Below are 25,541 nucleotides of genomic sequence, written 5' to 3' on the forward strand. Positions count from 1 at the left end.
TAAGGCATTTTGTGACAGTGGAAGACGTCTTAGGCTTTGGTTTTGGTTGCTATATATCTTAGCTCAGAGATGGAAAACCTGTAGCAGCCTCCTAGCCATTGGACCACAGCTCCCATCTTCGGTTACCAGTGGTATATATATATCAATACATCGTCCAAAACTGCTTTGAAGCCCATATCAGCTTTGCAATTTTTGACCTGGCACTGTATCGTGAATCATGGTGTGTGTGTGTGTGTGTGTGTGTGTGTGTGTGTGTGTTGTGCAAAAATCACAATGTGGGAAAAGCTGTGAAGCCAGTACGTTGTGATGTTTAGCTGGTGGTGCATCACAGTGTGGAAAGCCAGATATCGCCCAGCCCTACTGACCAGCCAATGTAGGTGTTAGAATTGCCACAATGAAACTGTATTTGCACAAATGAATTTTCTGGGAAAGTCACAACTATTTGTTTCTACAGCGCTCCTTGAGGGAAATTGATCCTGTGTGCAAACACAGAGGGCTGAAAGCCTTCAGCCACCTGCTTTGCAGTCGGCATTCTTAACAATAATTTAATTGATGCTATGCAGTGGTGAAATTTAATTTACTATATAGCCCATCGCCGAAGCACAAGAGACCCAGTATTCATGGTCTGTTTAACAGGCTGAGACAAAAGTCAGGGCTGTGGAGTTTATAAACAACACATTACCAAATCTCATATATTCATTCTTCTTTTCCTTTTGATGGTGGAGATAGATGAGTCTAATAGCAACACACTGTTATATATATTGTTCAAGTCAGTCGCAAAACAACAGATAGGAAGCAGTGTTCTTCAAAGCAGTGAAGAGACTGTTGTGCTGCCAAATGTCAAAGGGTTTTTCCATCGTAAGCTGTTTCCAGTTCTCAGCCACCACTTCCTGCTTCTCATACTGTGCCTTTCCTATTGCAGCTTTCCTAAATAAGAATGAATCAGGAGAGAGAAAAAGCATTTTAATTCTTCCATGCCACTAGTCTACATCAAACGTCGATTTCCATGAACTTAGTAGTTAAATTACGAATCTCATTTTCCACTGATAATCAAGAGCTATCAATTGTATAATCAAGACTTTGCATGTTCTCCATAATTTGCACTGCACCGTGATACCTTATTCAGCCTCATCCCCGTGTTTTCCAGTGAATTTCAGCCCGGCATAACTGACGAAAACTGACAGCAGTTCTGTTAATTCTGCTCAGAAAAGAGAGGAGTGGTGGGAAGAACAACTGAAGATTGGTATCTCACTGCTGTGTGCAAAGCAGAGTTTGGCAATAAAGCACAGCTTAGGAAATCTAAAATTTCTTTTAAAAGGAAGCCCATGAGAAAGTACAGATCCTCAGTAAACTTTTCTGGGAAAGGTCTATCTTCCATAAAGCAGGGAAATTTGGACTGCCTGCAGGCTTCAGAGCGTACCGTCTCCTAAGCCTGGGGTATGGGGCAAGTGAGGCTCTAGCTGTGTTCTGAACTATGCAATTTGTGAGAAGTAACAGTATGCCTTGAGGGGGCTGGTGCAGATGCCAGCTTCCTTTCTTGGGACTGCCTTGGTGTGTGTGTGATGCTTTTGGTCAAGAACGCCAGAGGCATGTAGGATCAGGCAGGAAGACTAGTGGGGAGCATTGCTTTAGCAGCTGTATGTGTCACTCTGATGGGTCTCGCATCTCAGCATGGCTGTGTAAGCAACACTCCCATCACCTTTGATGTGTACTGAGCATATGTCTCTACCTATCGGAATCAAATGTGGCGATAAGAGGAAAGGGGGAGGTTGGTCTGCCAGGCTGCAACAAACCAGTACCAAAAGATATGCTGGGTTTGATAGTCACTGCAATCTCCAAACCATTGTGGGGCGCACGTGCGTGCATATTAACACTTCATAGTCAGAGTGCAAAAATGCCAAGGGTCTCTTTTCTCTTGGCCAGGTAACAGACCTCAAATGCAAAGCACCAAATTTCTCCAAACTGGGCAGCAGAATGTGGTACGTGTTTGCCTGTTTCATACCACCTACCCAAGTTTTTTTCCAGCTCTCCATCCTTCTGTCATGCTCGCTGACGACGCTTCTCCAGTTAGCAAATTCCTTTGACCAGGTATCCTGGTAGCTGCTGCCTGCAAACAGTAAGCAATTAAATGACAAAGCTGGCACCTGTTAAGAATTCAAGCACTGGTTTCTTTAAAAACATCATTTCAAAGTGCCATAACTGGGACTTCCCTCCTAAACATTTGACCCTTTCCAATACTTAGCATACCCGAGTAGCAATTGTGAAAACCAAAACATTCGTTCAGCACGGCAACATTTCTGGGAACGCACACACAGGCAAACACCGCCCCCCCCCCCGCAAATGGCAGTCAACTCTTGAGCAGTTTGCGAAACCTAAGAAGATGAATATGAGTTTCACATATAGAATGGATTATGTGGTAGTAAGAGCACATATATGGGACGCGGGTGGCACTGGGTTAAACCACAGAGCATAGGGCTTGCCGATCAGAAGGTCGGTGGTTCGAATCCCCGCGACGGGGTGAGCTCCCGTTGCTCGGTCCCAACCTAGCAGTTCGAAAGCACATCAAAGTGCAAGTAGATAAATAGGTACTGTTCTGATGGGAAGGTAAACGGCGTTTCCATGTGCTGCTGTGGTTCACCAGAAGCGACTTAGTCATGCTGGCCACATGACCTGGAAGCTGTATGCCTGCTCCCTTGGCCAATAAAGTGAGATGAGCACCACAACCCCAGAGTCATCTGCGACTGGACCTAATGGTCAGGGGTCCCTTTACCCCCTAAGAGTGCATATGCGTGGACCAGTGTGTTCGCTTCTATTAAACTGCCCAGCATCAGGATTCCAGCTTTTCCCACAGTTCATGACCTCTGCGGCCTTCTGTTGTGACCACAACCAATGACTTGTGGCCAAATGAGTCTGTGTTTTTAAGTGCCACTAGCTTGTATCTCACAAAAGGGAGTGAATCAAAATAAAGAGGGATTTTTTTGCCTCTCTGGGTTCACGCCGCCTTTGTAGGCGACACCAGATCTGAAGTTCTGCCTGCTTAAATTTCCCAAAACACGTCACTCCTTGACATGGCACCATTACCTTCAACAGTGATGTAGGATGTGGAGGTTTTGGTTCCAGCTTTGGAGGTCACACGGCAGCAGTATTCCGAATCTTGCACTACAGCATCTTTAACCCAGCTTAGAAGGTGCAGTCTTCCATCAGCCAGAGCCTGAGTCTGCTGGCTCACACACGCTTCCATTTTCTGCCCATTTTTTTCCCAAGCAAAGTATGCATCTCTGGGTCCTGTGGAAAATGGTAGTTGGCTAATTATTATGACAGATGGTATGCCAAGTCCCTTTAAAGCGGGCATTGGGAACTGCAGGTGACGAGGCCTCACCTGGACTCCTCATTTGGCCCATGAGGCCATTTTCTCCCACCAATCATTCACCTGATGTCACATGATATACAACTACTACTAATTACATTTATATACCTCCCTATACCCAGGGGTCTCAGGGTGGTTCACAGAATAAAAATCAATATATAAAACAGCAAAATATGTAATAAAAATAGAAACAACAACCCAATAGCCCCCCCCCAAAAAAAAACATTTTAAAAGGGCATAGGATGTCAACCAAAGGCCTGGTTAAAAAGGAAGATTTCCTGGGAAGAGTGTTACACAGATGGGGAGCCACTGCAGAGTAGGCCCTTTTTCGTGTTGCCACCCTCCGGACCTCTCATGGAGGAGGCAAACAAAGGAGGGCCTCAGAAGATGATCTCAGGGTCTGGGTAGGTTCATATGGAAAGAGGTAGTTCTTGAGGTATTGTGGTCCTGAGCCATTTAAGGCTTCATAGGTCAAAACTTTGAATCGGGCCCGGAAACTAATTGGTAGCCAGTGCAGTCAGACCAGGATCGGTGTAATATGCTCAAACCGTCTTGCTCCGGTGAGCAACCTGGCAACTGAATTCCGCACTAACTGAAGTTTCTTAACTGTCTTCAGAGGCAGCCCTTTGCAGTAATCTGACCATGAGGTCACCAGAGCATAGTCAACAGTAGTTAGGCTATCCCTGTCCAGATAGGGGTGTAGCTGGGCCACCAGCCGAAGCTGATGGAAAGCACTCCGGGCTAATAATAATAATAATATAACAACAACTACTTTGTTATTTGTGCCCCACCCATCTGACTGGGTTGCTCCAGCCACTCTGGGCGGCTTGCAGCACATACAAAAACATAATAAAACATTGAACATTAAAAACTTCCCAATACAGGGCTGCCTCCAGATGTTTTCTAAAAGTTGTATAGTTCTTTATCTATACATCTGATGGCAGGGCATTCCACAGGGCGGGTGCCACCACTAAGAAGGCCCTCTGCCTGGTTCCCTGTAACCTCACTTCTCGCAGTGAGGGAACTGCCAGAAGGTCCTTAGAGTTGGACCTTGGGGTCCGGGCTAAACAATGGGGGTGGAGACGCTCCTTCAGGTATATATAGGCGCAAAGGAACAATGCTGACCCTTGGAGCACACTCCTTTGCAAGCGTAGCTTGTGTTCACTGTCTTTTTCAAATGTGGAAACAGCTGTGGAATTTTTCCAACTCTCCCTAGGAAATGGAAATGGAAGTGTTTTGCACTTTAGCAAAAACACCCTTTTTTGAACCTGGAAACTGATCTCTTTCTTCCTTTATAATGAGATGCAACACTTCTCCCTTCAAAGCACTGGTCTCTTTTCATGCACTTCTCTTTCATGTGACGCCTTTGTTCCAGCTTGTAAATTTTGCTGTGGCTAGCTATCCTTTTATTTGAGCCTTTTAATTGAGACCGTGGCAAGGCCCAATCCACAGGATGAGAACTGAGAGCATGGCAGGGCCAGCTCACAGCTGTACCAGGTTATATTGGGTCGACAATATTTTAGGGGTGTCAATGAAGCACACTGCACAGATACATAGCAGAATGCCCTGACAACTTGGGAGTCATATGACTGTGTGTGATTCAAGTGTTGTCCGCCAGCACAATCTATGGCATTTGCAAGAGATCATGGAGAGAACTTCTCAAATCACACGACATGGAGCAGCAAAGTATACGGAAGTGCTTTGAACACATAGGCCAAAGTACTCTGCAAACTCCTGCCTAATTTCCCGTTTATAGCAGTAGGTGGAACAAGAGGCTATTGGGGAGATGTGTGTTCATACAAGCAAAGGGTTAATACAATCTGCAGATTGGGGTGGGGGAAAGGGGGAAGAATATGAAGGAGCTGCTGGACCAAATCCACCCCTCTGCAATTCTAAAGACACTATTATCTCAATATTATTTCCAAAACGTCAGTCCTCTTGGAAGCCAGTCAAAACATATAATTCACACAACCCATTTCCCAAGCAGGCTACCCAAAAGAAACAATCTGTTCCGATACAGCCTGCAGATAACTTCAGCAACCTACAATCTTTTTGGTGGCTTCCCAATCGTGGACAGGCAATCTGGGGGGGGGGGTGTGAAAGAATAAGTGCTAGCTGCGCTGCTTTGCTCCTTTTCCCGTGATCGTCTCAGGAAGCAAGACTTGTCTCTCTCCTCTGCTTCCTCGAGCACAAACTATAGATGTGTATTCATTTATTTTATGCAAAATGAAAATCTCGGTAGCAAGTCCTTTGCTGAATCCTCTTGGTTGCAGTTTGTGGAAGGAGATGCATCTTTCTTGGGGCTGTGCATGTACAAAGAATCCAATTCACAGCATCCCATAAAAACCTACCCTTTCTGTTTGTAGGAATGGAATGCTACAAAACATCATTATCTTCCTGACACCTTCATCTGTTTTCTTTCTTTCTGATGGCCAAGGGAGCGCTTCAGTAAACCGATATCATTTGCTACCTCTCCCTGCAGTGGTCTCCCCATTCATTCCAGGGGAAGAGGGAGTTCAGCATGGCTCCTTCACAGGCATGAATGGGGCGGCAGAGATCCACAAGCATTGCTGAGTGCAAGCAACATCTCTCAACCTTTCTGAAGAAATCAAAGATCTCTGAAATATGCATAGTTTTTCCCATATCAGTGGGCTAAAAAGCAACTTCAAGTGCATTGCCGTTTTATGAAAGTGTTGTTCTACTTTAAAACATAAGAGCGCGCTTGTGGATGTACGAAAGGTGCAACTAATTCAGCATCTTGTTCCACAAAGAGGCCAGTGATAATAATAAATGCCAACCACGTGGCTCTAAGAAACTGACATGGAAGGCAGGAAGGAAATAGCCCTCTCTTGCTGCTCCTCTCCAGCCCATTTCAGTTCCTTGTATGCTTGCTCTATACTTGCTCTATAGCGTATCACAAAATGCTATTTGTATTTATTTTTTAAGTGGGTGCAATATGAAATGTGATGGGGGGATAGCAGCATCCAGAGCCGCTTCTGTGCTTTTAACAGGTGCTTACTCTGACGTAAAGATACACAATATATATATATATATAGCTGTGGGCAGTTTCAGTGTAACAACACTGCTTCTGAAGCAAAGAATTAAGAGCATCCCAGGCCGAATGCTTGAAGCAGGGTTTTGAGCTCTGAGGCCAACTCTAAGGCAAGTTTCTGCTCTATAACCAACCCTTAGCATTTGTTTTTATCCTCTCTTCCATTTTATTTCTTAACTCCTTTTAGTGCTTCGTTTTGTTGTTTTAATTTATTGTTTTATCTCATTGTTTTATTGTTCTAACTGCCCTAAACTGTGAGGCTCCATGAAGCTGGGCTGAGCACTTTGCTAGGCAGTGCCAAACGCAAGGTCAAGCCAAAGTTTACAAGATACTAGTTATAAATTAAGGAAGAGAAACATCTTGATTGACGAGCGAGCCCAGGTGGCAGCTGCAGAGAGTCTCCAAAACCTTCCCTTCTGCTGGATGGCCCTGATGCCGGACTCGTAAATTCAAGGCCGCCACATTAGGAGATAATTGATTTCTGCAAACGGCCAAGGAATAATCATAATTATTATGGTACTTATTAGAAAGAACTGCAAAGATCTGGGAATCATGTCAGATTTGTTAATTAGCTCCTCAGAACACCGAAGGAGACAGAGCAAAATCACACATTATTTTCTCCAAAAGGAGAAGGGTAAGAGGGAACTGAATGAGTTAATTCTAGATGAGGCCATTCCTCCGCCTTCCACTGTTCTGGATTGGTCAACTCATCTTAAAGGTCTCTGACAAGATTCCGAAAATATTAACTACCCAACAAGCCTGGCTCAAGAACTGGCCTTAGCTGAGAGATCTTCTAAGGCAAATATAACTGATATAACGACCCAGAGGCCACCTTCTGAGCTAACAACATCCCATACAATGCTATTAGGAGTCATTTCAACCACAGTTATGACTTCAGTAATTGTAATCCACAATTAAACCAGCAGCCCCAGTTTGGATCACAAGGGTCTCTACAGTCCGTCAAGGAAACAATCAAAACATTTTGAATACTTACGTTCCACTGTATCTCCTCCTCCTGTATGCTTGAAGGATCAAAGAAGTCAAAAGTTATAGGGTGTGTCAATTAAAAGGCACACAAAATAATTAGTACATTGGGATCGATAAAGGTATTCAGAAGAACATATACTGTCAGCATTTTATTTTTTGAAAGTACAGGAATGCATAAAAGGGAAGGAAGAAATAACCTATCTGGAACTCGGAGCCTTTGTGTGTGTTTTCCAGTTTTGCAGGACACGTACCTTCTCTGTGAAAAAAGGCCGGCCTATAGCTATTTACACATGGAATCAGTATCTGACCCAGGAGACAGCTGCCTCAGTGTAAAATTCTATGCAGCTCTGGTGAAAAACAAAAAAGTCAAGTGAGTTTGGCCACTTGGTGAGCCACTACTAAGAGCCTTCTATCAGAGTTCTGAGTCCATCTTCCACAATATTGTCTACACTGAGTGATGGTGGCTCTCTGGGACTTCAGACACGTTGCCTCTCTCTGCCAAGGACTGAACTTGGGAGCTTTTGCATGCAAAGAAGATGCTCTACTGCAGAACGTCAACCCTTCCCCAGGCATAGCTCCCCTAAGGAACCCCCACACAGATGCAATTTGGATTTGCAAATCTATGCACAAGAATAATACAAGATTAAATCCCACTGGTCACAATGGGACATACCGCTGAGTAGATTTGTATAGGATTATGTTACATTTCTTCCATTCGCTCAAGGCTCTTAATGCAATTATATTTTGCAAGTACCCAGCTCCCTACTTATCAGATTTATCATCCCGTTTGCTTTTATTCACACAGTGCCATCAACGTAATTGGCATTTCACAAAGCCTCCTAAGTGGGGGAAAGGGGTAGATGACATGATTCACCCCCTGCTTCCCTTGGTTGAACACTACCTGAGGGTCTGTGCTGTTAAGGCACATTGGGGAAAGTTTCCTTCTCCCTAGGGGTAAACCTAGGGATGCAGGTGGCGCTGTGGTCTAAACCACTGAGCCTCTTGGGCTTGCCAATCAGAAGGCTGGCGGTTGGAATCTGCACAACAAGGTGAGCTATTGCTCTGTCCCAGCTTCTGCCAACTTAGCAGTTCTAAAGCACACCAGTGCAAGTAGATAAATAGGTACCTCTGCAGTGGGAAGGGGAAACTGTGTTTCTGTGCGCTCTGGTTTCCGTCACGGTGTCCCATTGTGCCAGAAGCTACTGTTAGATCCATCATGAGACCTCCGCCAGCTTCTAATCAGATACCAGCAGCCTTCAAGCAAGCAAACTTGCCTTATTATCGCTCCCTAGCATCCCACTGCCAGAGGATTGCCTCCTTCCATTCACCAGTTTGCCTCCTCCAAGTATAAGAAACGGGCAGTGCTGAATGTCACATCCATTGCCAGGTGTGTCCCGCTGGAAACAGAAAAGGGCTTTCCCCTTGGCCTGCCTTTATATCCACTCAGTTGCCAAGTGCTTTTGTGACATCACAAGAAACCCACAGCCAATGGCAAAAGCTGGGGAGGCATCATCTTCATTGCTTTGAGCCTCACAATGGCGGGTGGACCTATCAGTCACTGTGTGCTTGTTTATTCAGGAAGCGGGTGGAGCTCTGGTCTAAACCACTGAGCCTCTTGGGCTTCCCAATCAGAAGGTTGGCGGTTCGAATCAGTGTGACGGGGTGAGCTCGCTTTGCTCTGTCCCAGCTCCTGCCAACCTAGCAGTTTGAACGTACGCCAGTGCAAGTGGATAAAGAGGTACCACTATGGCAGGAAGGCAAATGGTGTTCCAATGCACTCTGGTTTCTGTCACAGTGTCCCAATGTGCCAAAAACAGTTTAGTCCTGCTGGCCACGTGACCTGGAAGGCTGTCCACAGACAAATGCTGGCTCCCTCGGCCTGAAAGCGAGATGAGCGCCGCAACCCCATAGTCGCCTTGGACTTGGGAGTGCACCTTGCTGCCATTACAGGACAGACATTCCTTTCTCTGCAACAGTAACAACCCTGGGAAATCAAGACTTCTAAAACACACGTGGAGCCTACAAAAGTGTGTTCACTCTCCAACCACTGGAGGGGTCAGGTAAGAGCACTCCTCTCCTCTCCTCTTGATGCTAATTGTGTGGTGAAAGCAGCACAAAAAAACAGCCTCTCTGTGGCAGACGCTCTCTGCTGGGCCTGTGTTGTTTGAAAGTATTCGCCAGGTGACTCACCCACCCCTGTATGCCGTTCCAGGCTCACCTGGTATTGCTATGTTTCATCTTGTAACATGATGCAGGTGAGCACTTTAGGATGTTCCAGGCCAGGTCAGAATACCAGTTCCAGGAAAAGACGTTTTTAGTGGCATCTCTGTTGTACCTATTTTCTCCCTCCACCCCACATCACCCCCTTTAAAGGAACATTATTAAAACCAGCCCCATTGTTGCAGGGCATGACACTTTCTCTAGCTGAAGCTCTGGCAATATGGCTGAGGGAGGGGAAAGAGACTCAGGCTAAGGAGACTTGTGTACAGTCATTCCAGATCTGTTCTGGAAGTCCGTTCAACTTCCAAAACGTTCGGAAACCAAAGCACGGCTTCTGATTGGCTGCAGGAAGCTCCAGAAGCCAACTGGAAGCCGCATAAGCCCCAATTGGATGTTCGGCTTCCAAAAATAGTTCGCAAACCGGAACAGTCACTTCTGGGTTTGCGGTTTCGGGAGCCAAAACGTTCTGGAACTAAGCTGTTCAGAAACCAAGGTACAATTGTACTTGTGGCTGCTGCCACAAGTCCTTTGTGTGCCACAGCTCACCAACTAGACAAGAGACCTGCTAAGTAGATTCTCTCCCCCACACCCATTCACCACCTTCATGCGACTGTGAAACATTCCTTTGGAGGTGCTGAGGAAAGCACATGCTAGCAAGCTAACCTACATGGTAAACCAGTGGACATTAATTTCTTGGGAGTCGCCACCAAAGCCCAGTGGCCTCTGCCACTGCACAGCACAAAGCTGTCCTTAGAAGAAGAAACCAATTCACACAACCAAGTTCCCTCCAGGTGGTGAATTTCCTCCCACCTGCTGCTCCTAGGCCGACTTGGATTTTGGAAGCCTCAGAAATGTGTATCGTCAAGATTCATGGAGAACCTTGAATTCCATGTGGATCCAAGTCTAGGGAGACTGAAAAAATAAATTAATAAATGACTGTGTGTTGGGGAAACTGTTTAAACCTGTGTATTGTTCCAGGAATCTGCGAAGACTTGCGGAATACTGAATGCTTGAAGATTATCTACTTCCTGCTACTATTGGGCAATAGTCAATATCAGTTGTACCCACAGCAGACCTGTTGAAAACAATGCCCTTAAATCGATTAATTTCAGAGGGTCTACTCTGAGTTTAACTAACAGGGTATTTATTATTATGATTCACATTAAAAGCTTCCTTGGGTTAGTAATAACACTGGACTGAGCAGATGTGCAGATGAATGAGCCTTCTGCTGTAAAACTCGTGTTTCCCTAAAGTAACCCCCCTTGCCAAAACAAACCCAGTGTAGGTAATATCAAAATCACCTAAGAAAAGCTTTGCAAGTCAGAATAAACTGAGAGGCGGCCAACGCCATCCTTCAAATTAATTTACTGCCTGTCCTATTTCTGGAGCTAATCTTAGATGAGGTCTCCCTGAAGGTCGCTGAAAATGAGATTATCAAGGATGGAAATCAAGTAGAGAGATGTGAGTAGCTACGAAGTACGACTGCCAGGTAAGCTGCCAGGAAGAATAAAGAGCTTAGAGAATTGCTGTTGGGCTGCGGAAATCTTCAATTGGGTACCAATTCAGTGACATTGGCTGTGATCACCATTCTGGTGGCACACAAAGGAGCACAGGGGCCAGACCAATGGTCCACAGAGCTCAGCGTTGTCTAAAATGACCGTCAGCGGCCATCCAAGGTTTCTCCTGGTCCTACCTGGAGATTGAATGTGGGGTCTTCTGTAAGTGCCATCCCCCAGAGCTATAGCCCCTCCACACGTCAAAACAGAAGACATTTGGACCAACCTAATAAAAATGCGTCAGGTTCCACTGGTGCTTATCACAGTCCGTCAGGGGAAATAACTGAACCAAGACTACCTTATCACCAATTCCTAATAAAGTTGTAGACAGCAAGAGATTCTAATCACTACTATCTGTCCGTCTGTCATATACATCATATACAGTGGTACCTCGCAAGACGAATGCCTCGCAAGACGAAAAACGCGCAAGACGAAAGAGTTTTCCGTTTTTTGAGTCGTTCCGCAAGACGAATTTCCCTATGGGCTTGCTTCGCAAGACGAAACGTCTTGCGAGTTTGTTTCCTTTTTCTTAAAGCCGCTAATAGCCGCTAATAGCCGTGCTTCGCAAGACAAAAAAACCGCAAGACGAAGAGCCTCGCGGAACGGATTAATTTCGTCTTGCGAGGCACCACTGTATTTTGTTTTCTGTCACAAAGGAAATCTGCTAGACGGAGGCTCCTGAAGGATGAAAAGTGTGTATGTGACCACAGTACAATTTAATCTCGGAAACGAATGCAACATCTGGCACAATTCCCCCATGTTGAGCTTTGCTGCGAGCTCAACGCGTAAGGATTTGCAACGCTGTAACTTTGAAGATCCTTTCATGCAAAACAAGCATTTGCTATGGCTTCTTGTCGCCTGGGTAGGAGGGAGATCTGGCAAGCCATGGCAGATCCCTTAAGTGGTGGGCAGGAAGTGTTTTCCCTGTGATCCTGCAAAGGCGCGCCCATATCCAGCTGATGTTTGGGATAATTCATGCAACTGGCTACAAGCTGTTGCTCAGAAACCCAGGGAAAGAACTGGAAGGAAGAAATCAGGACCCAAGTTTTTTGAAGAGAGACTGCAATAAAGAGGGAAACGTTTTAAACTCTCGTTCAGCAAACCCTGTGACTCCGTGGGGAAGAGATGCACAAGCAAACATCATAATGAACTGGCACAGGAGGCTCTGTGCCTGGCCGTGGCTTGAGATAACTGAGGGACATTGAGGGGCTTCTGCTGTGTCAGCTCCTGCCAAATCCAGCATGGGGGGGAGATAGCCTGGGGTCAAGGTTGAATTTCTAATGAGAGATTCTTGGCTGTCCACCTCCAGATGTGTGATGACAGTCTCGGATTGCCAAGTGGGGAGGAAAACACTGTGCACAGCAGATGCTTGCTGGCCCTCTCGTTTATTGCACAGGAAATAATGAATGAGCCCAGGCATTAAAAATAGGCCCTGGCCTTGGTCTGTGAGGAATCAGGCACCGGATGAGATTGTACAGTGGTGCCTCGCAAGACGAAATTAATCCGTTCCGTTAGGCTCTTTGTATAGCGGTTTTTTCGTCTTGCGAAGCAAGCCCATTGACAGCTTAGTGGATTAGCGCTATTAGCGGTTTAGCGGCTTATCAGCTTAGCGGATCAGCTGATAAGTGGCTTAACGGCTTAGGAAAAGGGGGGGAAAGGGGAGAAAACCCCTTTCGTCTAGCGGGTTTTCCGTCTTGCGAGGCGTTCGTCTTGCGGGGCACCACTGTATCTCTTTGAGATAGAACATGGCCAGTATTTCCAGTACAGTGATACCTCGGGTTATATATGCTTCAGGTTACATAAACTTCAGGTTACAGACTATGCTAACCCAGAAATAGTACCTCGGGTTGAGAACTTTGCTTCAGGATGAGAACAGCAATCGTGCTCCGGCGGCGCGACAGCAGCGGGAGGCCCCATTAGCTAAAGTGGTGCTTCAGGTTAAGAGCAGTTTCAGGTTAAGAACGGAATTAAGCTCCAGAACGAATTAAGTTCTTAATCTGAGGTACCACTGTACTAACTGCTGTTGCAGTTCTTCTGCTGCTCCCCACCCTCCTGATAAACAGCAAAAAGGTCCTCTCTCAGAATGAGGAATTGTGGGTATCGTATCTCAGAGACTGCCTTGTGAATGCCATCGTGAGCTGCCACGGCGGGGAAACGCTCTCTTCCAGATCCTGCGCTCGGAATTCCTCACTCTGTGGAAGGGCCACCTCGGTCCCTCCTCATTGAGGAGGTGGGGTGTGTGTGTGGCAGAGACCCTTGCCTTGCTGTATAGCTGAAGGTGCCAGAAAAAAGGTGGAACTGGAGGCTAACAATGAGGCGAGCAAAGGGGTCAAACTTGCTGCCCACGGCCAAAGACAACGGTATCGTTCTGTGGACCCAGGCTTCCTTGTGCCCTTGGCAAAGAGCTGTATTGGCACCTCCAAAGCCGGGAGAGACCATGTACCAGAGACCATGTTTCCTTTTGTGCTCCACCAGTGACTTCCTCTGCAGCCACTGGGGTTGGGTCTTCTCTGCCCCTCCTCCCCATCCCCTTCGTCAGTCCTTCTGTCTGTCTGCTAAACTCCCTCCCTCTGCTGGCTGCTTTCCCTTCTGCCTCCATCCTCCCTCCCTTTTTCCTCTTTCTGCTACTCTTGCCCTCTCTTCCCTCCACCCACACTTCTAATAGTACCACTGGCCCCCTGGGGAGGGGGCCCCACAGGGCTGCTGCGATGGCCGACACCAGCGACTGGATTCTTTCACCAAGGCACCCAGAGGAGACTATGTGCCTTGCGCAGCCTCCCAGAGCAGCAGAGTGGCCTGGGGAGCTTGTGGAGGGGCTCCTGGCCACTCTAAGATTTTTTCACCCTTGGCAGGGGCCAACTTACCCGGCCCCTAGGTATGCCCTTGAATCTGCATTCTGATTGGGCCAGTCCTGGTCACCTTGTTCCAAATGGTTATTTATATTCCATGTCAGAAGGTTCCTTCTCTCCAGGAAGTCTCATATTTAGAGAAAGAAAAAGAACCAGATAACATGGAATTGGAGGTATGTAAGGCCCACACCAGACCTCCAGAGCCTTGATTTTTACAAGAAATGCCACAAGTCCACTATTTTGTCCATCTCACATTCCTAAGAGTAAGAGTTGCAAAATCAGATTCTTACACCAGTTCAATGAATCCAGAATTCACAATCCTAGACAGGGACTGAAATGACGACTCCACACAAAGAAGCAAGAGAAAAAATGATCAGAGAAGTGGATTTAGGGGCTAAATTCTCTTTTGAGGCATCTGCCTTAACGAGCTGAAACTGATAATTAAAACAGTACAGAAGAGCTTTCTCGAAAACCAGGCAAAGTCAAGAAGTGACTAGTGTGAAGTCTAGGTCACTTGTACCTGCTGAAAAGTAGTTTTGTTTTAAGGTGCATTTCACAGGATGAGAAAAGCTTATGGCTACATTTCTGCAAGCAAGAAGACGGCCACATCAGCAAGTATCAGAATATGCAGAAGTTCCATTTTAATCTCTGCCTCTTGCTATCCTTTTCGGAATTTTGGCTGAGAATCCTAGCTGATACTGTGTTTTCTGAGGAACACCCTATCTTAAAAGAAACAAAATGAAAAAGTAACCTGATTTTGCACAGTGAGCTACTTTGTTCAATTGCTTGTTATTTTGGAAAGTAAAGCAGGAATCAGATCTCTCTTGACGATAAGCTGCTTTGTGAATGTTATAAACCACAAGCAAGCCGGGAAGAGTTGCCACAGCCTCGTTCAGGAATGTGAAACTCCACAGATATATCAGGATAAGAAAACACAAGACTTGAGAAGCAAAGAACTCTGCTGGATCAGATGAAACGTCCACCCACAGCCAGCTGCTGCTTCTGGAAGTGTGGAGAGATGGAGGCTACAAGCTTCCTCCATTTCTTCCCTAGCAACTGATATTTAAGGGCGTGCTGTACCCTTAGAGGACGCCACTGCTTATTTCCTTCCACTGTGAAGACTCTTTAACTCTTCCCTTGTGTTTCCAGTTCTTTTGATCAATTACTGACTTACAACAGGCCAACATCTTGTCCAAGGTCTGCCAGGCTTACTGAGGAGCCTCTAGTGAGGGACTTTATCAAAAGCTCATTTGAAGTCTGTGGATATGGCATCTACTGAATTACCTGCATCTACACATGCTTGGAGGGACGCAGGTGGCGCTGTGGGTTAAACTACAGAGCCTAGAACTTGCCAATCAGAAGGTTGGCGGTTCGAATCCCCGCGATGGGGTGAGCTCCCGTTGTTCGGTCCCTGCTCCTGCCAACCTAGCAGTTCGAAAGAGCATCAACGTGCAAGTACATAAATAGGTACCACTCCAGCGGGAAGGTAAACGGCGTTTCCGTGCACTGCTCTGGTTCGCCAGAAGCGACTTAGTCATGCTGGCCACATGACCCGGAAGCTGTACACTGGCTCCCTGGGCCAATAAAGCGAGATGAGCGCCACAACCCCAGAGTAGGCCACGACCGGACCTAATGGTCAGGGGTCCCTTTACCTTTACACATGCTTGATGTTCTCACAGAAATCCAATGGCTGAAGAGGCAGAACTTCCTCGTGCATAAGTTACTCCAGTTTTTTTTCAGAAGTCTGCTGTCCCAACTCTTCATCCTGACTTACCCCCAATAACCTAAAAAAGTCTTAAATTGCATACCTTCCAATTTTTGGCAGAGACTGATTTTACTATCAAATGAATTATTATTAGAATCTAGTTCTCCAAGGACTCTTTACTATCTGGGTTCAGAGATTAGTTTTTTAGCCAGTCCACTGGACCAGGTTTTGGGGGTCCCTCAGACAAGTCTATGCAGCCTTTCTCCCTTCAGTTTGCCATTGCTAATGTCTGCTCACTTGCCCAGACAACTAGCTGGCAGACAAGGCGTAGTGAGGAAAATGAGTGTCTGTTACAGATGCTTCCCAATCAACACACTTTGATTTTATTTTTGCTTTCTTACACTTCTACCCATCTTGTTGTTGTTGTTTTTTACGCTGACGTTAATTCTCAATGCAAATCATTTTGGAAAGAAAGGCAGGATGCAAACACTTCAAATAAAATAAAATAAAATAAAATAAAAACCTTAGTTGTTTTTATGCATGGGTTTATAAATAAAATGTGTATCATGCTCTTGGACCCCAAGGTTCAAGAACACTTGGACTTGCTGACATCTTGTTGTATGTTAAGAGCAAGAACGCTGCAACAGCTGGTGGCAGAAAACATGCCCGTTTAGATTTATCTAATCCATCATTAAACAAATTCACCTAAAATGTAGTTTTGAACAGAATCTGAACAAGTTTACAGAGGAAATCAGAATTTAAGAGCAGGTTTAGATATTGCATTTCTCAATTCACGTCAGCAATGCAGGCTGTCAGCCTGTGCTTGTGTTTCTGCCTGCATTGTGCCTACACCAAGGAAGCCTGCTCCTCTTCTCTGGCTTCTGTAGTCACAGCAGCTGGAGAAAGCACTCAGAAAAGTCTGAAATTGCCGTAGTATCTTAACACGCCCTTGGCATACTTCTGAAATTGTGCTGCTTCAGAGCAAGACTGGATGTGTATCCTAAGCTACATTTTGCAATTCTTAAAGTTGTGAAATCCAGCTGATGAAGCAAGGGTTTTTGTTCTTCTAAACGAGACCTTGTAGAAATAATTAACTAGATCTCTGGGAAGATATGGGAGGGGAGGAGAAATACTTTTATTATCAGAAGAGGGAAGAAGGGAAGTACCAACCAAGCAAAGTTGTACCAAACTAAACATAGTACAAAAGCACATCTGATATTTGACGTCAATGGGCCAATTTCAGTACAGTGGTACCTTGGGTTACGTACACTTCAGGTTACAGACGCTTCAGGTTACAGACTCCGCTAACCCAGAAATAGTACCTCGGGTTAAGAACTTTGCTTCAGGATGAGAACAGAAATCGTGACCCGGCGGCGCGGCGGCAGCAGAAGGCCCCATTAGCTAAAGTGGTGCTTCAGGTTAAGAACAGTTTCAGGTTACGAACAGACCTCCGGAATGAATTAAGTATTTAACCCGAGGTACCACTGTACTGTACCTACAAACTGAATCACAAGAAGGAGAATGGCATAGATGTTTCTTGCCGTGCAGATGCAGAAAAGAGTGTGATCCACACAATATTCAACATTCCCATTGCCCAAGATAAGACTCACACAACCTACTTTCTTTGGTGTGATAGAATCTACAGGTGTTTTAAAAAAATATTTTTAGTAGAGTATATTATTTTAACTTCCCTTGTGCAACGTCTCAACCCTTGCACAATCAAGAGTTTGCTAGACCCTTAAAAATGTAGTATAAACACCAACAATTAGGAAACACTTGCCTGCGAGCGCTCCAGTTGGAGAACAACCTTTTCCAAAAGTGCCATGGGCTTTGAAAACACTCAAACTCAGGACGCAAGGGAGAAATGTGCTAAGAGGAAGGCACGCTTGGCAAATCCACACCGTGATCAACTCCCGCCCGGAAACCAATGTCCCCACTGTGGAAGGACGTGTGGATCCAGAATTGGCCTCCACAGTCACTTACGGACTCACTGTTGAGACCGTGTTTATGGAAGGCAATCTTACTCGGCTACGAGGGGTCGCCAAAGAAGAGGAGACCCTGGAAAATCCAGGAAAAGGTGAACCAGGCCGTGGAGAGTCCTGACTTGGGGAAACATCTAACGATTCTAACCATTCTGCAATACCAGTTCCACACACCATTACACATAGAAAGCATCAAGCAGAACTTCATCAATAGTGTCCATATGCTTATATTGTAGCAGGAAGTGGTAATATGATTGAATCACCACGAGCGAGCAAACAACTGCAAATAGAACCTGGGAGCTAGCAAGCAGCATTACGTTTGTAATCTGATCAGCTGGATAACCAGCAGGACTAAGTCATGGCGGCACCTGATGATCTATAATAAATCACATTAAGCAGCCCAAGGGCAGTTCTTACCAATGTACTTATTATGGTGCTAAGCCCTTTGGCCTAATTAGAAGACACACAACAGCTACAGGGATGCAACATTTTATTTATTTCATCAGCTTGGTATATTAAGAGCAAGCCGAATTATGGGATAAATCTTCAACACAGATTCCAAGGTCACAAACAAGATGCATATAGAAATGACAGAAAATTTCATTTAACTAGATTGGAGTTTGAAGGGACAAGAGGTCATTGGAATTGTACATTCTATTCATTTAAAGAATTCGGTTTTATAGCTTTGTTTGGATTGCCATGTTGCAAAATTCTGATTTGTATTCCAAGCAAACAAAGGAAAATCACCTAAACCAGTGTTTCCCAAACTTGGATCTCTAGCTGTTTTCAGACTACAATTCTCATCATTCCTGATCACAGGTCTTGCTAGCTACGGATGACTGGAGTTGGTGGTGAAAGAATGGTGAGATGGTTTATTTGGAAACTGCATGCCTATCCTGAAAAGTGTAGATCTGAAGAACTGTAAATAAAGAGCTGAATTATTTAAAGAACCAAAACTAAAGATCACATCCCACCAACCCATGATTTTTTTAAACACAGATTGGGAGACATACATCAACACAGCATTGATTTCTAGATGGAAAACCAGTGCTTTAGCCTTAATATGGTTAACTCCAGCAGATGATATTTGACATAAGCCAGTTTATTAAAATTGTGAGTACAGTGGACCCTCCAGATATGAACTTAATTCGTTCCAGGGGTCAGTTCGCACCCCGAAAATTATGTAAATAGAGGCATGCTTCTGCACATACACACACGGCAAAACCTGGACGTATACACTTCCGGGTTTGCCATGGCCGTAACCCGAAGATTCTGTATCCAGAGGGATACGTAAGAAGAGGTCAGACTGTACTTGTAAATACAAAATTCCTGAAAAACACGCTCTCAAATATACAGCACAAATAAACCAAAGTTTGGCAATATTTTTTGATCTGGAAAATGTTTCTGAAATGTCATTCAAGTTGCGGTAATGCTCCTATTTCCTGTAGCCACGTACGAAGGAAAAGACATTGGGGACTGATTCTAATGACTGACGTAAGAGAAGTTGTTAGAAGGGCTGATTTTAAACCTTGTGTGCACAACCTGCAGGATGCGTAAGGCCCTTCCAAGCAGACATCACTGATTTCTGCTGCCTGGGGAGACCCTACGCCCTCATTTTTTGCCACCAAACAATGCTGCCTGTGATGGGAGGAAGGACCGCAGTTTCCCACCCTCAACACAAACCTTTTTGATGCCCTGACCTCTCTTGCCATTCGACTTGTGCACAAAAGAAGTTAAAGCAAATGCGATTTGGTGAATGCAACCTGCAGGAATGGGTAACAGCATCCTCCGACTTACCCGTAGCTTGGCAGAAGAGGAAGAAGGTGGTCTGGGCACCCACACGCCGGATCTGGTCACTTAGGAACGGTGGCATCAAGGTGACTGTGGCAAAATCTGCGCTAGACCAAACATCGGGCTGGGGACTGATGGATGGAGGACGCGAGTCACTTTCCATACAGGACAAAGAGGAGGAACCAGTAGGAGGGAAAGTTATGGGAGATGAAGCTGTGGCAGAGGAGGACAGAACAGGAAAAAGAAGAAGAAAAGGGCACTAAGGAAAAAAGTTCTAAGAACACGCCAAAGAAACAGTTTGCAAAGGAGGGAGAAATGAGCAGCAAACATTTAATCAAAAGAAAGTTCCTTCTTATTTCAGTTTTGAAATACAGGAAATCACACCTGTTCAAATCTTACAGCGAGAAAACCCTCTAAGGCTTCTGGTTTTTTAAAAGACAAGTTGTTATTGCTCAAGGACAAGGATGAAATACAATGAACTTCAATATTTATTTCCTTATTTTTTCATATATACAGAATCAAAAATAGAAAAATAAAAGCAAAATGAACCATACAAAATCTAGAATAGTTTACACTAAGACCATCTAAGGTGTGTGCTGGGGAAATATTTCAACAGGAACAAAGAAAAGAAAAGGACTTTGGGACATGTTGCCTACTCAGTCGTCCCTATTTCTAACCATATTTACATGAGACACAAAAGACAGCGAGAGACAAGGATTTTTTAAAACTGTACAGCACAAAGGAGTTTTACAGACAAATAGTGCCGTTGTTGAGTCCCAGGAGAGATTAAAGTGGTCGACCCTTTGGGCAGTTTTCTGCTCTTCTCTGGTTTCTTTTCTCCAGTTGCCTTTTTGGAAAACATTGGTGGAAGTTGTGAAGAAACAGTGAAAATATTTGGCAAAGTTGATTATGGGAGTGAGAGAGGCTGGAGCCCTATTGCTTCCCAACTGCGGGGAATAGTTACAAAATGCATGACATCCTCAACTGTCTCTTTTGAGAGGTCCATCGCATGTTTGCCAAGGTCCGCATTGTATCTCTGAAATAGAAGCCTCTCACACTGCTGCGGTTCAATGACTACTGTTTGTCCACAATAATCCACTTTTTAAAACCTTAAAACAATTCCATAAAATCAGTTAATGTGGCAGTGTCCAACTACATCTTTTTAACATCTTTTTTCTAAAGCTAAACTCCCCACAACCCAAAAATGAACATTAAGCTCTCAAAATGATTACCATATCAACGCCTCTAAAAAACAAAAGGGGGGGAGAGACATTTAACCGAAGCTTATCCCTGAGAACCTTATGCAACTCTAGAATACATCATATTCTAAAAAGGTACACAAACAGTTTTGGAAAGATCCAACATTTCTTTCACCAGCTAAAACTACCAGACAAATGCATTAAAATCACTAGATGCAAAGAAATGTCCCAATCTGGACAAAAAGGCTATTATTTACCAATCTGATAAACTAAACATCATTTCCAATTTGGAATTAAACTGAAATTAGATTTTTAATGGCAGTTAAATACGTGCAGGCAGGAGCTACTGAAATCCTTTTTGGTATGGCTCTGCAACAAGAGTTAATTTTACCTTCTATGAAAAAGAGGGATTAATCAAAATAGTCAGTATGTGCAAGTGTTAAATTTTCCTTGGCTGGGGAGGAGGGGAAGGGCAGCTTAGAAGCTCACCGTGTGAAACCGTAACTGGCCATTTAAAATAAAAAAGAAACACATAAGAAATAAGTGTGTAACAGAACCGTTTTCAGAAAATGTGAGATCTCTCTCTGCTCTATCCAGGTGGGAAATGACAATGTGTCACTTAAAAAAAGCTTAGAACACGTAGCCCTTTCTGGCCCAGTTATCACATCTAAAATGTTTTGTGTTCGGAAACAAACGATTCAGAATGACAGTACTTTCATTAGGGAAGGTGGGTTTTTTCTCCTTTAATCCCCCTCAGCATCCGAGTCAGCAAATTTCAGTTCGCACTTGACATCAAAAGGTTTGTCCTTGACTTCCTTGTAAGACTGCGAATGGTCCTCATCGTGTTGAACATGGCCGTTTCCATAGTCGGCTTCAGTCTCGTATCCCGTGTCATGTGCCGGTTTTGGGTGCTCCCCGCTTTGGGTCAGGAGACTGCCTGGCTCCACCAGGGTCTCCTTCACGCTTTGCTCACAGTCAGAGAAATCAGCCTTGGGCTTCTTCTTCCCAAGCAACATAGCGGAACGAAACTTCAGGCACTGGTCCGGCAGAAACCCTTTGTAACAGTTGTAGGCAAACAGGCACAGGAAGAGCACGAAAAAGAAGAGAAAGAGAAACATCAAGAGGGAGTTATCGTTGGACCTCAGAAACATGGTCTTTGCAGAGACCTCGGGAGGCGAGTTCAAGAGCTCGACATCAGGTGCAGTGCTCATGAGGGTGGGGACAATGGGATTCGTCACTATCCTGGACGTTGTGACTGGAACCACCGGGGAGGTGGACATGTGAGCGGCCGGGTCTTGGATCGCGACAGTCGGCATTTTGGCTGCTTCCACGTTGCGTTCCGTCGGTGTGGTTGGCTGGGTGGGGCTCATCGTGGTGTGCTGGACTTTCCTCAGTTCCAAAATATGTTTAGCCAACACTTGCGAGAACTTCTGGTTCTTCACTTTTTCTTCCGACAGGCACTGATAAACGCCGCTGTCGCCCTCCGACAAATTGAAGATCAGCAGCGCCTTCTCCAGCAGGCGGTACTTCGGACTTTCCACCTTGAGCACATCGTCCTTGAATTTCCAAACCACCTGGGCCAGGTTGGACTTCTGAGAACATTTTAGCTCTGCAGTGCTGCCATGCTTGAAAGTGTGCTGCAGATAATGCTCTCTTACTTTATCTGGAACAGCAAAATAAATGTAAACGAGAACAGAAATGAGTTTTCTTTTCAGTGTGGGGAGCAGGCCAATTCAGCCATGCAGGCATATACAGGGGAAAAAACTACCAGCTCACAAGAAGTGTCACGCTAGCCTGAAACAACAACACATATATACTCAACACAGGGTACAACTTACAATAGATGTGCATTTGGCTAGGATAAAGTGGTGGCATTCCTAAGTATCTCTGGAACTGCTTGCTAAACTACTGTATTCCAAAGATGGAGAAATCTGTGCAATTAGCGTATGATTTGTGTACGGGGATGAGGGGAGTAACACATGAATGCTGCTTTAAGCCTTAAGTGTTAAAAGATGATGTTCTGTCATCACAGGAACAAAGACTGCGTACACAGGCTCATCCCAATAAAATGAGCACACGTGAAATTGCCAGGGGGAAAACCCCAAACCAGCCCAGAAAGTGCAAAACCTCAAAAAAATGAATGATCCGAAGAGTCATAAACATTGCTGAAATGTTTAAGTGAAACTACCTTTTATCTGAAATACTGCTTTGCGTTTAAATTCTTTTGCAAGAAAACACAACCACCTGGTTCACACAACACAGTAAGCCAAACTATGGCTTTCTGAGACCATAGTAGCTTCCGAGTCTGGCAGCGTTCCATGTGTGCAATAGGGATTGCCAAACAGAGCTTTCAGTAACTCACACGTGGTGGACAAAGCCAGAAAGTATTTGACCATAAGAAGCTCTGAGTCTATGAAGCTTTGGATCATGTGCCCATTGCAAAGAAAATACTTGGGAGTTCTACTACACCAGGCCTTTTTGGTGATGGCTCCCCACCTATGGAATGTTCTCCCCAGGGAAGCATGCCTGACACTATCACTGGCTACTTTTAGGCACCAGGCAAAAAACCTTTACAGTCAGGCTTTTGGTCTTTAGATAGTGTGGTCTCTTTTAGTAGACGTCAATGCCTTTTTATGTATATCACTGCTTTTAGCTTTTATTTGTTTTAACTCTGTACTGGTTTCAATTTTCGTATTCTAAGTTGCTTTTCAGCTTTCTCTTTCGTTAAAAAACTGACTAAAAGCCCAATAAATAAATAAAAAAGACCAGAATCTCTATTCAATGTATTCACACCATATTTTGTTCATTAATATAGCAGCAATAGCAACAGCAACTCTTTGCAGAAAATGTGCTGTTACGGCAAGAAATCCCGCGTGTTGCAGCCAAACTGCTGACTGAGGTTGGTTACAGGGAACACAGATACTCCCTCGTTTAAAACAACCGGATACTGGTCCATTTCCAGGCACAATTTAAATTGCTGTTTATGATCCTCAAAGCCATATGTGGCTTGGGCCCAGACCACCTGAAAGATCGTGTCTCCCTGTGTGAACCTGCCTGGGTGCTAAGACCCTTGGGCCTTCTCTCGGCCCCATCAGCATCACACCTACTGGTAGCACAAGAGATAGCCTTTTCTGTGTCTCAAGGGAGGCTGGACTGTCTCTTTCTGCCAGTTTTCTTTCTGTCCTATTCAGACAGGCCTTTGGAAAGCAAGGAGCAAGTGATCAGTGGCGTGCTGTCAGCACAAACTGTTTTAACTGCTGATTCTAGCTGTGCCCTGATGTGTTTAAATTAATGTTTCTATTCTATAATGTTTTTAAATGTAAGCCACCTTGAATCCCAACTTGGGAGAAAGGTGGCATATCAATATGTTGTTGATGATGATGATGATATTCAAGGGTTTGAGGCATCATCTCTGGGCATGCAAAACTTGTCATTTTGGAAGGCACACCCAAAAGTATTTTCAGTCAGAAACATTACATTAGACATTAAAATGCTGGTACCTCGGTTTTCGAATGTAATCCGTTCCGGAAGACCATTCGAGTTCTGAAACGTTCGAAAACTGAAAACTCAGTACAGAAAACTCAATATGGAAGGAGTGTGGTATGTTTGACTTCTGAGGCGTGTTCGAAAACTGAAGCATTTACTTCCGGGTTTACGGCGTTCGAAAACCAAAACGTTCATCAACGGAGACGTTCGCTAACCAAGGTACCACTGTATTGATTTCATAAACCCCATGACAATTCAAGGGTATAAAAGACAATTTCCTCAAGTAATTACAATAACAGCTAACAGAGGGGTCACCAACATGTGCCGACAGAGACCTTCTCTGAGTTCTGGCCCCCTGCCCCTCCGTCCCTCTGAGAGAAGCCTCCTTAAACAAACAGAAGACTTTTTTGAAGCCTAATTCGGGCATGGCATAGAGGAAAGGTTACAGCTAGGGAACAGTTGTAGCACATGTGAGGTGGCCATAGACTGAGAATTGGCCCTATTTGGGGGGGGGGGGGAGGCAAAAACAAGCCAAAAATAAAAAGATGTGGGGTTTTTTATTGTAACAAAAAACTACACATTAAATAGAAGTGTTAGATATCGCACCAAGCATTTTGTGGAGGAGCTCAGCCCAAATGTTTATTACACTTATTATTTCCCCACCTCTTTTGGAAAGAAAGAAAAGCTTACCAGCAGTACAAGAAGAAGCATCGCCACTAATATTCTGAATCCAGTCCCTACAAAAGTAAAGAGACAGTCAAAGAGTCAATACATTTACCATCGCCTACCCTCCCTACCCTCTGTGTGCAAATCTCTCCCCACCTGCAAATTTGTTATCTGCCTCCCTCCAAATGCCTGGAAAGGCGGCACTGACAGGATTTGATAATATCCAAACAAGTGACGCAGGAGAGGGGGAGAGGAAGGAGCGCAGAAGCCGTCGGATCACCTTTTGCTGAAGGGCAGCATTCCACAAAGTGACAAACAGACCCTTTATTTAAATAAACAAGTTGTGTGTGTTTGCAACAGTTTGGAACACAGTTTGGGAAAGCCGCTGTTCAGGAAAAACACTTTTGGAAAAAACACTTCTCAGACATCGCAGTGATTTTGAGTCTGTTGACTCCAAATTTGTGCCGAAGCCCGGAAGCTTTCTTTACAGACCTTTAAATGGGAAAAAATCATTTAAAATATCTGCAATCTTCTAATACCAGGATATCTGGTTTTAATTGTGCCCATGGAGGTGAAAGAAAGAGCTAGAAAAAGAACAGCCCACAATTTTTTTCAGGCTAACAGCTGCTGTGGATTTGGCAGTGAAATGTTTCATAGGGGAAGTTAGAATCACGCGTGTTA

At 44.8% G+C, this 25,541-nt stretch overlaps 1 protein-coding gene and 1 long non-coding RNA gene across 4 annotated transcripts in view; both read right to left on the minus strand.

The window, feature by feature from the left end:
* Positions 1-562: 562 nt before the first annotated feature.
* Positions 563-25,541, minus strand: part of LOC309352202 — a 206,979-nt gene continuing 182,000 nt past the window's right edge. The window contains exons 2-4 of the long non-coding RNA XR_014161126.1: positions 3,082-3,285; positions 2,010-2,107; positions 563-927 (exon numbers count right to left, since the gene is read on the minus strand). This is a non-coding gene — a long non-coding RNA (uncharacterized lncRNA). The remainder of the gene's footprint in view (positions 928-2,009; positions 2,108-3,081; positions 3,286-25,541) is intronic.
* SEMA4D (semaphorin 4D) overlaps positions 19,980-25,541 on the minus strand; it is a 118,071-nt gene continuing 112,509 nt past the window's right edge. For all 3 annotated transcript variants that reach the window (XM_081880409.1, XM_081880410.1, XM_081880411.1), the window contains 2 exons: positions 24,885-24,931; positions 19,980-22,371 (listed from right to left, as the gene is read on the minus strand). In XM_081880409.1, the coding sequence (XP_081736535.1) occupies positions 21,452-22,371; positions 24,885-24,931 (967 nt within the window). In that variant the 3' untranslated portion in view covers positions 19,980-21,451. The remainder of the gene's footprint in view (positions 22,372-24,884; positions 24,932-25,541) is intronic.

The sequence above is a fragment of the Podarcis erhardii genome (genome assembly GCF_964252035.2).
Source record: "Podarcis erhardii genome assembly, chromosome: 11".
Classification (NCBI taxonomy): domain Eukaryota; kingdom Metazoa; phylum Chordata; class Lepidosauria; order Squamata; family Lacertidae; genus Podarcis; species Podarcis erhardii.